The 15,862-nt window shown below is 39.5% G+C and overlaps 1 protein-coding gene across 2 annotated transcripts in view; it reads right to left on the bottom strand.

The window, feature by feature from the left end:
• RUNX1 (RUNX family transcription factor 1) overlaps window positions 1–15,862 on the bottom strand; it is a 175,616-nt gene that overhangs the window by 27,937 nt on the left and 131,817 nt on the right. Inside the window, exon 6 of one of the 2 annotated variants that reach the window (XM_083500217.1) lies at window positions 10,973–11,164. The exons of the other annotated variant lie outside the window; for it this stretch is intronic. Coding sequence (XP_083356343.1) covers window positions 10,973–11,164 — 192 coding nt within the window. The remainder of the gene's footprint in view (window positions 1–10,972; window positions 11,165–15,862) is intronic. 2 annotated transcript variants of the gene reach the window in all.

Raw genomic sequence — 15,862 nt, 5'->3', positions numbered from 1 at the left:
CCTCTCCCCATCCTCCAAACAGGCAAAATGCTTACACACATCCCAAAACAAGTACAAACAGACAAAAAAGCAGGCAACCCTCCAAAAAGGAAGGGGCAGAGGGCCTTGTTGTACACCATGAGGGAGGTATGAAGGTGCCATGGTGCTCATAGGCACTGAATTGGAGACCCCAGCCTTAGGCCACTGACAAGTGGATTGCCTACCAACTTACTGCAAGTTGGGGCTAAATATGAAGACAATCTCTTTAGGTGTTTTCTCCACTTCTAGAGCAAAGTCATTCTGTGGCTGCAAGCCTGCAGGTGTTGCCTGTGCAGTTCTCACAAGCCAACATGCGTCAGCAGAGGCCTTCCCTCCACAGTTCTGTCCTTCCACCACAATTAAGGTTAGAAGAAGCAGTCTATTGTTGCCAATGGAATAGGTTGGGGTGTGTGCTTAGTGAGTATGTGTGGTGTCCATGATAGTTTCTTTCGTTTACAAATGCTCCCACAGGCTACCCAAAAGTTTGTCAAACCCTGATTTGGAAGCACCTAATTGTCTTGTATAAACCAAGAAGGGATTTTGATTTTTGAGAAATGCCTTTGAACAGCCCCTTCCTCATCTCACAAACATATGTTTTGAAAGCCTCCTGGTTTTCAAAGAGAATCACCGTGTGGGTACTGTTGGCTGCTTTCGGAAATCAAAGAATTCAAGGGCTGTGGAGCTCAAAATATGGCTCTTTGGAGTGTGTCCTGCACCACTTAAGAGCACACATGCCACAGTGTGCACGAATTTGATTCAGTGAGCATTTGCCTTTAAGGTGTTCTTATTTATTAATTTTTGTTGTATTTACCATGGGAGGTAATTCAAGCTCTGCTAACAAGCTATGAAGTGTTCTGCCAACGTGGAGATTACAGTCTTTAAAAAAAAGAATTCAATGGAGAGTAAAACTGGATTTGTCAGTGAAAGACTAAGAGAGATTTTATTTACCAGAGTTTTGCAACACACACCTTTAATCTTCGTAACAACTGGGTTATTCATGGGCCCATACTATGCTTCAAAAGCCAATAAAAAAGAACACCAATATCACAAGCATAAGGTCTCGACTAGATGTGTCCACAGTTCGGAGTGCGTCTGAAGTCTTGTATAAGAAGCATACCTGCTTCTGCTTGTATTTTGAACACTAAATAAAACTCACCTGGCTTTCTTATTCTACACTAAAGAGCCCAAGTAATATATTCTGGGCTGGATCCAGACAAACTTAGCTAAACTTAGTTCCCACTGAAATCAATGGCACGAATGTCATGACTTCCGCATCCTATTGATTTCAGTGTGACCCAAGTTCAATTAGCCTTAGTTCTAATCCAACCCACAACTCCTTTAATCCCCCACCCCCAGGAGTTCAGGGAAGGGTACAGGCTCACCCCTAATCCTCACCATTTCATCTTTACAACTACCATGTAAGAGTAGTCAGACCATAGATCTCATTGGCCCAAAGTTTCCCAGTGAGCTTCACGAATTACCTCCTTGGTCTAAGTCCAACGTATGAATTCCGGAAAGGAAGGAGCATTGCACTTTCTGCAGTGTATTACAAGGACTTCATGAGCCAGGGCTACACCCACTCCTCTGAATTAATTAAGTGCTCAGAACTGTCAAAGTGATAAGTGGCAGGCAGGTGAAATACAACCTCCTATTTCATGGTGCAACTGAAGTGAGGGAGCAAAACAAAGCAGCAGGCACTTTCCCTCTTGGTCAAGTCAGGCCAAACTAAAATTCAACTTTGAGTTTAGAAGGGAGCCTGGATGGTATAGCACTATGCAACCTAATCTCTTGATATCTTTAAGCTGCAATTTTAAGAATTCTTAAAAGGAGGAATGTTCCCATTGAGCAGGTAACCCTGTTAAAGGCAGTGGTGATGAATATCACTTAATTTTTAAACATTTCTGTTGTTAGGGGCTATTATAATCTATAGTGGTTGTTAAGTAGCACTTTATTTAGACAGGTAGGATACTACAGTGGTTAAGAATCATAGAACTGTAGAATTGGAAGGGACCCCCAAGGGGTCATCTAGTCCACCCCTCAGCAATGCAGCAATCTCAACTAAAGCATCCATGAAAGATGGACATCCAACCTCGAGACCACCACTGTCAAACAGCTCTTACTGTCAAAAAGTTCTTCCTGATGTTCAGTCACAATCTCCTATTTTGTAACTTGAATCCATTGGTTTGGGCTCTACCCTCCAGAGCAGGAGAAAACAAACTCGCTCCACCTTCCATGTGGCAGCCCTTGAGATTTTTGAAGATGGGTACTATATCTCCTATTTTCCAATCTAAACATACCCAACTCCCTCAACCATTCCTCATAAGGCTTGGTTTCCAAACCTTGTTCTTTTGGAAGCCGCCCAGAGTGGCTGGGGAAGCCCAGACAGATGGGCGGGGTATAAATAAATAAATAATAATAATAATAATAATAATAATAATAATAATAATAATAATTATTATTATTATTATTATTATTATTATTATTATTATTCTAGGTTGCCCTCCTCTGCACACATTCCAGCTTGTCAGTATCCTTCTTAAATTGTGATGCCCAGAACTAGACACAGGATTTCAGGTGTCTAAAGCAGTACTATTACTTCTCTTGATCTAGACACTATACTTCTGTTGAGGCAGCTTAGAATAGCATTAGCTTTTTATGCTGCTGCATCACACTGTTGACTCATGTTAAGCTTGTGGTCCACTAAGACACCTGGATCCTTTTCACATGTACTGCTTAGTAAGCCAGGTGTCCATCTTATATTGGTGCAGCTGGTTTTTCTGGTGACTTCTGTTTCAGTGTATCTGAAGAAGTGTGCATGCACACGAAAGCTTATACCCAGAACAAACTTAGTTGGTCTCTAAGGTGCTACCGGACAATTTTTTAATTTTTTAACTTATTTCGAGAAAGAAATGGTTGGTGTTCAAACCATCCAGTATCTGCATCTGTTGAGCCTTTAAGATAGAATGTAGGAGGTGTAAGCCAATATTCAAATGAGACTCTTTGAGATTTTCTCAGTGCTCATTTATCTACAGGACAATGGCTTTGTGATGCAAACTGCTTTGGATGCACGTTGCCTTCCTAACTGCAGATTACAACTTATTAGTTTCCTGCAGCAATTGGCTTTTCTGTCATCAGCATTCTGCAAATCAACCAATTAGTAGGCAAACAATCCTATGATAATTTGCTAGACTCTCAAAACAGGATATTATCTCTCTGACCTGTGAAAAGATAATCCCTCGTGTTGGAGAATTATCTTCTCACCTTATTGCCAAACAATTAATTTAGTTTTCTGCAGCTGATTAAGTGTAATAGTCTAGGCAGGAAACAGCGTTATTGTACCTTGCCAAAGATCTGTCAGATGAGCACACATGAATATACCAGAATGGCTCAAAGAAGAAAAAGCATGGCAAAACATTTTCTAACTATTACTTCCGTCTCCATATAGCAAATATGTTCTGCTAAGAATCTGAAGTGAAGAAGCATTCACTGATCTAGTAATGTTTACTACCTTTTAAACACAGACAGAAATAAGTTATTTACTGTCCTAGTAGGAATAAACTGAAAGAGACAACTGTTAATTTATTGTAAAAATTATGTGAAGTGTTTCTGATGAATAGGAAGGAATAGCTTCTTTGTGTATTATATTGATCAAAAGTGGCCTGTAATTAATATTATCAACATTCTGACCCTAACATGCAAGTGACTGGTTTTTACTAGATCAGCATTTCACATAAGTACCCTGATCCAGGAAGAATGTATTCCAGTAAAAAAACAAAAAACAACAACCCAACAACCTATGGGCCTGTTGTTATGCCGAGTCACTAACAGCAACAATCATTTGTTTCAGTGGAATGAGGCAGGAAAGGGGAAGAAGTTTCCCAGGGTCAGCCTCCCACTCCTCTAAAAGGTGCTTCCATCACCTGTAAAGCAGACAGAAGAATACAGTCTCATCTTCAAAATGCAAAAATAAAAAATGGTGTTGTGGTTATTCCAAGGAGAAGAGGGGAAAAAAAGGGAAATCTGTAGTCATCCAGATGTTGTTTGGCTACAACTCCCATAATCTCTGACCCCTGGCCATGCTGGCTAGAGCTGAAAGGAGCAGGAGGTCTAATAACAGTTGTATAGGTTCCTCTGGAATACTGTAACATAACTATTCATCTAGAACAGAAAGTGAGCATAACAGGTTTTTTAAACTGCGTGTTTTTAAGAAAGATTCCACACTGAAAATACAAATTTCAGTGCCCTAAAAATATTATGATAATTGTGTCTGAATTTTTCACACATTCTGTTTTTGAGCACTTCATTAAAACCCACAAAAATACTAAAAACCTAGCGAAATAGATCAAGCTATGGAAACAATGCTATCTACAATTCCTTGTGGTCAACCACACCAGTGTGTTCCTTCAGCTCATGGGAACTATGATAAAGATGGATGTTTTCATGAAATGATTATGACAGCATAGGAGACCTTGAAGATATCTCTTTAAACAAAGCTTTTTTCACCTGGGAAGCAATGAAAAAAATATTACTGCAAAGTTTAAACATTCCTGCCTTTTCCAAAGAAAGGATCAAATAATCTGCCTTCTTGTGTTACAAAAAGCAGTTTTGTTTACTTTTGTCCTTGTAAGCATGTTTTGGTCAATATAATTGGTCTTTTAAAAGGCTTACTTTAAGTGTAAAAATATCCAGAGACATTTCTTTTAACTTAAGTATTGTTGTTGTTTTTAGGGGATGGGGGAAACTCATTTTCTCAATTTTTTAGCAGTACATAAAATCTTTTACATAATGCAGCCAGGATCCAAATAATTGCATAACTAATGCTGCAAGAACAGGGGAATTTTGGACTTTTGTTTCCTGAACAGCAGTCTTCATGGTGTATGGCAAACCAATTTGAAACTGACAGGAAATCTCAAGAAGAGTTTAAGATGTGGCATAGAGATTCTAAATGGGTCATGGAGAAATAAAACAATTGACACATACTTCAGGTAAATGATTCGCGTCCTGGCTTCCATTTTACAGGACCTGCCAGTATTTTGTGGAGAGATTCAACTGCATACTGGAAATTTAGGTTTGTACAATTAAAGTAGATTAAAGCACTCTGTCAACCCTGTACTTTTTGAAGTTAGGAAACCAATAGGGAAATGCACTGAAAAGTATGGGATGAACAAATGACTAATGGAAAGACATATAAGAACTGTGTAAGCAAATCAGGATGAATACTTATTGTCATATAACCTCTGCACAAGTGCTCAATAAATACTGGATGCTGTCTATCCTCAGCGTAGGTTTTGTGTGAGCAAATCAGGATGGATGCTCAGTAAACAGGCTGTTTGGAAGACTCCCACGTCAGTCAAATAATAGCAAAAAGAAATGCAATGTTCACATGCTCAAGATATTTAAAACTTCATGAAATGAAATAGATAACACATTGAACTCTCCACAGACTGGAAGCCAGTGTGCTGCAATGGTTAGACCTGGGAGACCAGGTTTCAAATCCCTACTCAGTCATGAGGCTCAATGAATGACCTCAGGCCAGTTATTCATTCTCAAGCTACCTTAAAATGGGGAGGGCAGGAACTGCTGGACCAAATGACAGGCAGAAGTGCAATAGGAACTGTGTATGTCACCCTAAACTCCTTGGAGGAAAGGTGGAATAAAAATGTAACAAATAATCACCATCCCAAGCACATTTTGTTACAAAGACCTAGACTACTTTCTAGGAAAGATAGCAGCATGGAAAGCAGAGGGTAGTTAGTAAGAAGGTAGAATGATTGTCATCTTGATCCCTCATACACCCAAGAGCATCTTGCCATTATGCGCTTTATTATCTTTTACAAATTCCCATATGCTTGAACCATAAAACAAAAGTTTATATTGCAATAACCCATCGTAAACATAGCGAATTTGTTCTAGTGCCCCCTTTTCAGAAATATATTATTTCTTCCAGTTCAAGAGGGTGGTACAAGAAATGTTATGATTAATCTTATGGGCTCTTATGCTGTCAAATAAATACTTAAGAAGATGGAGGACATGGCAATGCAACATCATGACCGCTATGACCACTGCTCAAGCATTACCAGCTCTTCCAGGACATTAATAATGGTACAGCAGCAGGGGCTGGCACTCTCATCCTAGAAATAGTTACCCATTGCCAGAAGTAATGCAGCAAAGCACCAAACAAAATTGGAAGAGGAAGCATAGGAGTAGATGGAGGGCTTGCCTAGAGGAACCTCATAAGAGAAGACCTTTTGAGCACTATCAGCGAAGCCATACGTATATAACAATAAGATTGCAACTGGAAGACGGCAACGCATACAAATCCTTTCTTTACTTGGCTACTACTGGATAGCACACTAGCTTTATTGAACTGAGACTGTGCATACTGCATCCAATGTGCTCTGCATCCAGAGCATTCCCACCACTGGTTTAGGAAACAGTGCACACACAACAATAGCCACAATCCATATCTATCATTTCTTATGAAATGCTGCACTGCAATGCATTCCCGCCCCCCCCCGCAACTTCAACCTGAATTGAGAAAAAGAGCAAACCGGGTACAGGTTAACCCTATAACACTTCAGTTGCTAATGCGTCATAGAGTTGGAAGAGATCCCAAGGGCCATCTAGTCCAACCCCCTGCAATGCAGGAATCTCAGCTAAAGCACCCAAGACACATGGCTTAAAAACCTCCAAGGATGAAGAGTCCACAACTCTCCACTTTGTTCTACTGTCGAATAGCTCTTACTTTCAGACAGTTCTTCTGCCTGTGTATATACCCTCCTTCCCATGGTCTTGGGCTATACCTCGTTCCCATTCCGTTTGGGCTGGATTTTATGCTACTGCCTTTCAGTTAGGGCTTGCTGACTCTCACAAAGATTGTAGGGATTACCCTTGGGTTGATTGGCTTTATTCAACTTCTGTGCCAGTACCTCCATAAAAGCTTCCATCTATGACAATTATTTTCCTCTATATAAATATCTGCTTGCAGAATTGCATCAGTGCTTATACATGGAATAGTTTTCTTTTTGAACTTGAAAGCATAGTTATTCCCCTTCACCCCTGTGAAGGCATAGGTTTTGAACTTCTAAATGGACAGGTGTATTTTCCTTCTTATATATATATGAAAGAAATCAAGGAGTCTATTAAAGCAATTTATGGGCACTAGCCTGCCTGGACTTGCTTTCATCATAGAAACTGCTTTTTGTTTGAAATAGGAAACCTGATAAAAATAGGAAGTTAATTCCTTTCCCCCATTCATGGGTGGAGTAAACAGTAGCTTAGTGGTATGAAAATATTTCAGCCCTTTTAAACATACACAAATATCTCTCAGGTGCTTATTTATGACCTGTACTTGTGATATTTAGAAACTAGCCCTAGTAATTCTTTTAACTCCTTTGTATTAAAAATTCTATTAAATAGTATACATAAACAAATTACAAATTTATAAAAACAAAGAACAACTCGTACATACACAGTAGAAAACTACCCTAATACACTAGTATTATTGTTGGTACAGTCCAATCTAAGCATTTTAGTTCAGTAAGTCTCTGGCATATTTACTACTGTTGTAGTAAGCTCAGGCAGTAATTGCTATTCTCCAGTACAGGGGATCTTGCCTATATTTTATTTGCTTTAAGTACACTCTAATTTGAGTTCACAGTATTTGTCTTAGGGCTTTTAAGTCTCTTAGTTATAGGCTTTCAAATGTTTTGTCCACAACAAAAATGGGAAATAAATGTGCCTTATGACAAGCAAATCCTAAATTCCAACACAGACCAACAAAATACAAAACCATGGTAGGTTAAACTAAATCTTGTTTCCTTTAATAATGTCTGAACCAAAGCCTACTGACAAAACATGGTTTGTTTAAGTTCAGCAAACCACTGTCTGAAACCAAAATTTGAAGCTTGTTTGCAAACCAGAGTTTAAATCTGAGTCACTGTGAATCCATCTGAATTCAGTGCTGAGAATATGGGAAACAAAAACAACTCTAAATCATGGTTTGCCTGCTTCATGTCTACTGTTCGCATAACATGGTTTCATGTTAAATCTGAACCCAGTGAAATGAACACAACATACTGAGAGCATTGCTAAGAATTAAAATGACAATATATATATAAAAATTGATTTTCACCTGTGGAGATACAAACAATTTTGCATCATGTCCAGTAGACTGTGAGTCTGCAGGAATGAATTTTACTTCTTTTATTTTTAAAACATCTTTTTGTTTTAGTTCTGAATACATTACTTATGAGTACTACTACAACGGGTACTAATAATGGTAATAAATAGACCACACCACTGAACCCTGTTAAAATGCAAGAACACACTTGATTTAAAACAAGTGAATTGTTCTGTTCAAAAACTGTTCAAAGTATTTATTACTAAACTGGAAAGTAAACATTAGCTTTCTAAGAAAGGGTCATATGTCATTCATCCTAATTTCAGACATGCTTAATTATGCGTGTAAAATATACTTTTGTAAAAGACCTTTGTAAAATATACATTAGAGGGTATTTAATCAAGTCCTTCAAGCACTTAATTCCAGCTACTTTCATGATGATAGATAGTTGCAAAGCAAGATATTTAAAAAGCAAAAAACAAAACGAAACAAAAAACCCAAGACAGGATTGTTTTAATTTGTTTACACTATGTGGTCTGGAATTATAGCTGGAGCCAAGCTTCAGAGATAGCTCCCAGCAAAATATAAGCTAAAAATGCACTTTGCTATCTTTAAAGCATGCCCTGATCCCAATCAAGGTACACAGAAGTAAATTTCATTGCCATCGGCAAGACTTATTAAACATGCTAAGGGCTGAAGAGGTCCTATTAGAAACAGCTTGTGTTTGCTCTGTAACAAATGGCTTAAGTGTTACAGTTTCAGGTACTGTTCCCCAACATGGCATCCCATAGATGTTTTGAACTGCAGCTCCCATCATCCCTGACCATTGGGCTATGCTGTCTGGGACTGGTGAAAGCGGTAGTCCAAAACATCTGGAAAGCACCAGGCTGGGGAAGACTGCTTTAAGGCAATACTTAGGAAGAAGCTCTGCTGGATCCCATGTGATTCACATCTGAGTAAACATATACAGAATTAGACTGTATATGTGTGATAGCTGTGTGGGAGCTTTATCTGTCTTTAGTCGCCAGGCAAAGACTTTTCTTTCTGCCCTTTCCTTTTGGCCATTAACTTGAAGGGTGGCATTGCAGCCTCTTTTTCTAGAATGGAATGCGTAAATCCTGCCCTTTATCTAGTTATTGTTATTAAATGTTCTAAATTGGTTTTATTGTAAGTCACTTTGGATCACTCTGTGAAAAGAGCAACTATATATATATATATATAGTTCTGGCACCTCTCAGGTGGGCGCCATTGCCATTATAAGAGAATATCTTCTGTTTAAAAATATATATGACTGAAATTTTACTACTCTCGTATATACTGGAATAAACAGTAGATTCAGTTTTTAGAGTAACTTAGGGCTTTCACCTAATGCTGTGCCTGACTGCCTTTTCTAGCATTTTTCTATAGTTCTACAGCACTTGGAGTCTGTATACGTAACCAGCCACTCCAACATCATCTTATGAAAGCAGGAGTCTGAACTAGGCTAAAAGATAACTTGCAAACACGCAACAAGGAGTGAGAGTTGCTTAATAACACAAGGTCAGTCTGGAGAATTTTGTGATTAAATAAATTAGTTCCTGGTTTATCACAGGGCAGTCTTAGGGTGTTCTGCTGTTCCTGCAATACAGTTGACGACATACAGATTAGTGCCTCCGTATATCACTTTAATTATTTTTTTAGTGGTCAGAATAGTTAAGGGATGAAATCATTATACTGATATATACATTTTCGTACATATTCTTTGGTTGGAGAACCAGAAGTGCAAATGTCAAAGGGCAGCTGCATTGTGGTTTGCATACTGCATCAGGAACTGTGGATTCAGAACCAAAATTCTACCCCATCCCTACATGGAGAGGAAAGTGGGATCACCCAGGAAACAAGTTCAGTGTGATATGTGGAAATGGTATCTGAATATCCCTTTGAGCTGGTACTGACGACTGCTGTTAGTGCCTTGAAATTCATGGCAACACCACTCATACCCTTTACTCAAAAGTAGAACAACTAAACTCCTATGATCAAAGGAGACAAATATATATCACATAATGAATCATAGAATCACAGAATTTAGAGTTGGAAGTTCATACTCTGATAAGTTTATACTGTGTATGAACTTGTAATAAAAGCCTGATGGCTGCTTGTTTTTCTCAGAGAGAAGAAGCCACCAGGAAGGAAATTTGCAATGGAGAAGCAGTGGACTGAGAAGTGGTTTCCACTCCTTCTCTGCTCTAATAGCTCCTTTTCCTAGGGAAAAGCAACTTTCATTGCATGAAACATGGACACCCATTCTAAGCTGCAAAGCATGTGCCTCACTGCTATGCATATGTTGAAGCCAGGATCGGCTGACCCATGAGGCAAGATCTTCACTCATCCCTTCTTCCCTGGTGGGGAGGGAAATGCCATTTTGTGGTTCTCCTCAAGTGCCAAAATATTTTGAGCCGGCCCTGTTTGTAGAATCATTGTCGAGTTGATTATAATGCTGTTAATTGGCTGGAGGAATCCCACAGTAGTGTGCAATCAGAGAAATGAATGAGCATTTGTTTTGGGAGACAGACTCTGCCTACTTTCTTCTACACTGTTCTTCACCAAAGCTTTTCCACAGTTGTTTTGAACCTTACGTCAAACTCAACCTTTTCCACATTGTCTGCTTGCAGTTGCTGCCCTCTTTCACCATCAGTGCTAGATGTGCCAGATGAAACCCACTGGGGGGTGGGGGAACTGTCCCAAAGTGCCATCCTATACAACAGATCAAGCCAACCATGATTCCAATGGCCAATGGGTGACCTTCTCCTCAATGCACAGGGTGGAGTGAGGGGAGGAAGTTCAGGTACTTACCCTGAATCTGGCTCTGAGGCTGAGGGTTAAAAGCAGTGGTGTGGTTCAAGGAAGCTCTTGGGTTAGGAGTGGGGGCTGGGTGGTGTGGGCTGACCCTTATGGCTGTGCGACGCAACTGCTCCAATTCGCTCAGACGCTCTGAAAAGGACAAACTCCCAGGCTTTGTCTGCTCGTCTAGTTTCTGACGGTGTCCTATTGCGGGGAAGGGGAAAGAAGATGAGAAAAATATCTGACTGACACATAGCAGAATCTGTTGCTGTGTATGCACCCTATTACTATGGTCAGAAATTCAACAGGATCTATATTGTAGGGTAGTCTAGCCAACGTCGAGGCCTTCAGATATTGTTGGATTCAAACTCCTATTGGCCCCAGGCAATATGGCCAATGGTCAGGGATGCTGGGAGTTGTAGTCCCACAACATCTAGAGGGCACAACATCAGCTACCCCTGTAATATTTACTACAAACATGAAGGGCTCAACCCAACTAAAATCCCATTGATTTCAATAGGATCTGAATATTTACGTGGATTGGAACTGAGATCTTCAACACACACCACAATGTTGTTTATGTACACACAACTGCAGTTTGCTCATGTTCTACATAATTAATACACTGTCAGGGAATGCAGACTCAGAGAGCATGGGAAGATGCCATATGCCTGGTCAGATAACTCATCCAACTAGTCAATGCAGTCTTACTCATCACGTGCTGCCTGATATTTTTTTTAAACCAGAGATGGCAAGGACTGAAACTGAGACCTTCTCTCTGCAGAGCAATGACTGAAGACTAATGAGGAAAGGCATCCTGTCTTGTCTTCCTGATCTCAGAAAGATTACAGTACAGTTCAGCCCTCTGTTAACTTCCTTCATGGATCCTGAGGAACATCAGAGGGGCCAGGGACTGCCTCTTGGCAGAAGCTGCTCTATGCCATGGGAAAATGTGCTTGTGAGATATCCAACTTGGAAGTATGTACTTATTGTATGCAGGTGGCGCTGTGGGTTAAACCACAGAGCCTAGGGCTTGCCGATCAGAAGGTCGGCAGTTTGAATCCCCGCGGCGGGATGAGCTCCCGTTGTTCGGTCCCTGCTCCTGCCCACTTAGCAGTTTGAAAGCACAAAGTGCAAGTAGATAAATAGGTACCACTCTGGCGGGAAGGTAAACAGCGCTTCCGTGCACTGCTCTGGTTTGCCAGAAGTGGCTTAGTTATGCTGGCCACATGACCCGGAAGCTGTACGCCGGCTACCTCGGCCAATAAAGCGAGATGAGCACCACAACCCCAGAGTCGTCCGCGACTGGACCTAATGGTCAGGGGTCCCTTTACCTTTACCTTTACTTATTGCAATGTAAAAAACATATTTGTTGAACAACATTTCCACTTTCCTTATTGGTGAGTGATTCATCTCTGTACCAGAGCAGTCAGACAATATCCTAGCAACACTCAGGAAAAGGAGCTGGTTCTGGAATGATGCACGCACACCGTCACACTTGGGATGGGGTGAACATATCAGCTGACATCAAGAGACTCACAATAGGCAGGACATTAGCAATTCTTATACCCAAATATGGAATTCTTTCCTCTTTGCTCTATTTCTTTCAACCAATTCCTTTTTATTTTGTCTGAAAAGAGTGAAAACTGCTGCATCTCTGATCCTGCTAACCCTTAAAAAATTTCTACTCCACTCCTTTCCCTAAACTGCAATGAGTAAGTCTTCCTTTTGAAGGAATTCTTCTTCTTTAGGAGATAGCCCCTGCAGTTTTAGTGATGGAAACTCTTACAGAAAGGAACCTCTCCAAACACTTCCCACAGACTGGTGTGTGTGCTGTGGGCAACAAAATCCACAACAAAAGCCTCTTGCATCTCATTCTTTTGTTACTTGGGGTATTAAATAAAATCTGAACACATAATTGCCATTTATTTTCACCTGAGGTTGGTCATCAAATGAATATCTAGCCCTGCCTGAAAAAGTCAAACCTGTCTCCTGCTCTACAGAACACTATTCCACACAGCCCTGAAAGCATTTTCATGAGGACACTGGACTTTTTTTTTTTTAAGGAGAGTTCTAAGAGGAAAACACACACTTAAAAGTAGTGCCTAGTAGCTAAAATTAAATTTTATAACGTGTGCTGATGTTCCAAATCTGAGCAACTCGTCTCTTCTTCCTCCTGCCAGATCCTTTGGCACAGCTTACTGTGTCTCGGATTCCATACTGAGTTATAAATTATCACAGGAATGGAAAGGGGAGGGGAGCATAGGACTTGAGAAGTGATTGTATCTTTTACACCCACTCCACTCCACTTCCCTCCTGCTCTTGTTAAAAAGATAAAAAGAAAAATACTTTTATCTAATACTTTTTTATAGTTCAAATGCAAAAGCCTTTCTTTCATTTGTCAGTAATGCAAATTCAAACTTGGATTCACGACACTCGGCTCAAATGCAAACACTTGGAGTTGTGCAAGCTGTGTACATATGTAAAATGTCATCGACGTGGTGATTATTTTCAGCCTCGTGGCTTGAACGCCTTGAGGTCAGAATCTTGATTCCAGAGTAACGCCTGGCAGATCTAACAATATATATAAGATACAGTTGTCATTAGAAGTTCAGTTCAGAACTATTTATGCATCCAATTTAACACGTCTGTGAGATGCCTTCCTTTCATATTTTCATCAGTTGTTATTCTGTGTGGTTTTCAACATGACTTTGAGGAGTGTTATTTTTCTGGCAAGATGTTTAATAATAATAAAAAATCTACTGAAATCTATTAGAATAATACATATAATTAATTAAATGGTCAGTAGAGGTGATTGTTGTCTTTTTACAGCACCGATTGTTGCCAATTCTCTTCATGTTAGATTAGAACCACTTCATGCTACAGAAAAGCACTTGTGTGTGAATGTTGTGATCAATGAAGAGTCTAGGTCCTCTACACAGGATCACTCATGCTGGTTCTTTTGGGTTTTTTGCACATGAACAAGAGATTGGCTGCAGGTTATTAGCCTGCAAATGAAATAAAGAAATAAATCCACATGGTCATCCTCACATGTGACATCTGCACATCATTTTCATCACACATCATATTTCTGCATAGGATGTTGTATACACATGATGCAGTCCAGTAGATCCTAATTTTCCTGCAGTTACCAGTGCTTCCAAGAGTTAAAGCAGTTCCCTTTTTGATAGCAATTAAGGGGTAACATCTAACTTAGTGAGTGAAAAAAACACACCCATTCATTCATATGGATTTGCAAAATTATAACGAATGAAGTGGCTGTATGTATGTGAATAGTTAACACCTACAAAATGAAAGATATTAGCAACTACATTCCAAGTATTACTTAAGAGCCCAAACTTAGGAGCCCCAGTTTCAAACCGTCACAAATCCATGAATATGGGGGCCTGGTTTTTGCCCAGTGACACATTTTCAGCCTGACCTACAGCAAAGGATTGTCACAAGCTTAAATTAGGGTTGGGCCAGATGACCTTTGTGGTCCCTTCTAACTCTACAATTCTATGTTTCTACTGAATCTACGTACAGTACAGCGTTTTCCATGTATGAAGCAATGCATCATTTTAATTAATTCATCCTCACAAAAACAGAATGTGAAATTAAAACTGAAACAAGTAAAGTGTCAGTAGGTTAAGTAATATTTCTCATGTCATCCTATATTTTATCAACATGCAATGTAATCCTGTACATGTTTCCTCAGAAATAACCCATACTGTTTAATGGAACTTACTCCCAAGCAAGTGTGTAATGGATCACAGCCTAAACAAAATGTTTCACATTAATGAAAAAAGCCTTAGGGTGGATGGGGCTGGAAATATATTCCTTGGTATTCTTTTTAATCCAAATGCACTATAATCTAATTACTGCTGAGGAGGAGATGATGATGATAAGAATTTTTTAGAATTTTAGTACAAAATGTCATATCTTGCTTTTTATGCAAACCTATGCCTTTACCATAAACTCCAAGATTATCAAATCAATATTTTCCACAGCTGCCTTTATTTTGCTGTCCCCAAGTCCATCAGGCAAATGAGCAGCATTTGGGAATTGCAGGCTTCTCCATTGAACAACAGGAGTCTTGACCCATGACAATGAACAGCATGCATAGATGAGGGAGAAATATTGCACCATCATCCTTACTCTCAGCTCCTTTACTCATTCAGCATCACTTCTGGAAAAGCCTCCACACAAACAAACTAGGTGTGCAGAACTTCCAGAGGGGTAGACATGTCAGTCTAGTCCAGCAAAAACAAGAGTCTTATTTATAACACGGAATTGGGAATCCTTAAAAAGGCAGGTTCTCTGATGAGGCACAGGATACCAGGTGTCATGTGGAATGCACATGCCAACCCCTAAAACTGATCACTGTTATCAGGGCCGGATTTAGGTCTGATGAGGCCCTATACTACTGAAGGTCATGGGGCCTTTTATATGTCCCACTGTCCTTTGTCAACAACAAATTGTTGCTGCTTTTTGTGTTGAACATATGCTAAATTATGGATCTAATAGACATCTAAAGCCATTTTCACATAACAAAATATGTATTTTATCAAAATAATTGTTGAACTGAAATACAATTAAGAAGTATATTAATACTGAAATACAATTAGGAAGAAGTATATTAATAGTGAAATAATTATTAAGCTCTATCTGTATGTAGGTTTTATTTTATTTGTTTTTTATCTTATTTTTTTGGAAATGTACATCCAGTTGTTTTTTTCCTTTAAATTTTTTGGGGGACCCAAGAGAGTGGGGCCTTAAGTTATAGCTTGTTTAGCTTATACATAAATCTGGCACTGATTGTTATGTTTGAAGGGTCCTGGAGGTGTACGCCTAAGTTGTGGATACACACGTTTCTGTATACAGAAACGTGTAACTTTCTTG

The sequence above is a fragment of the Podarcis liolepis genome, assembly GCF_965112155.1.
Source record: "Podarcis liolepis genome assembly, chromosome: 4".
NCBI lineage: Eukaryota > Metazoa > Chordata > Lepidosauria > Squamata > Lacertidae > Podarcis > Podarcis liolepis.
The sequence above is the reverse complement of the archived record's forward strand: the minus strand, read 5'-3'. Positions and strand labels throughout refer to the sequence as shown.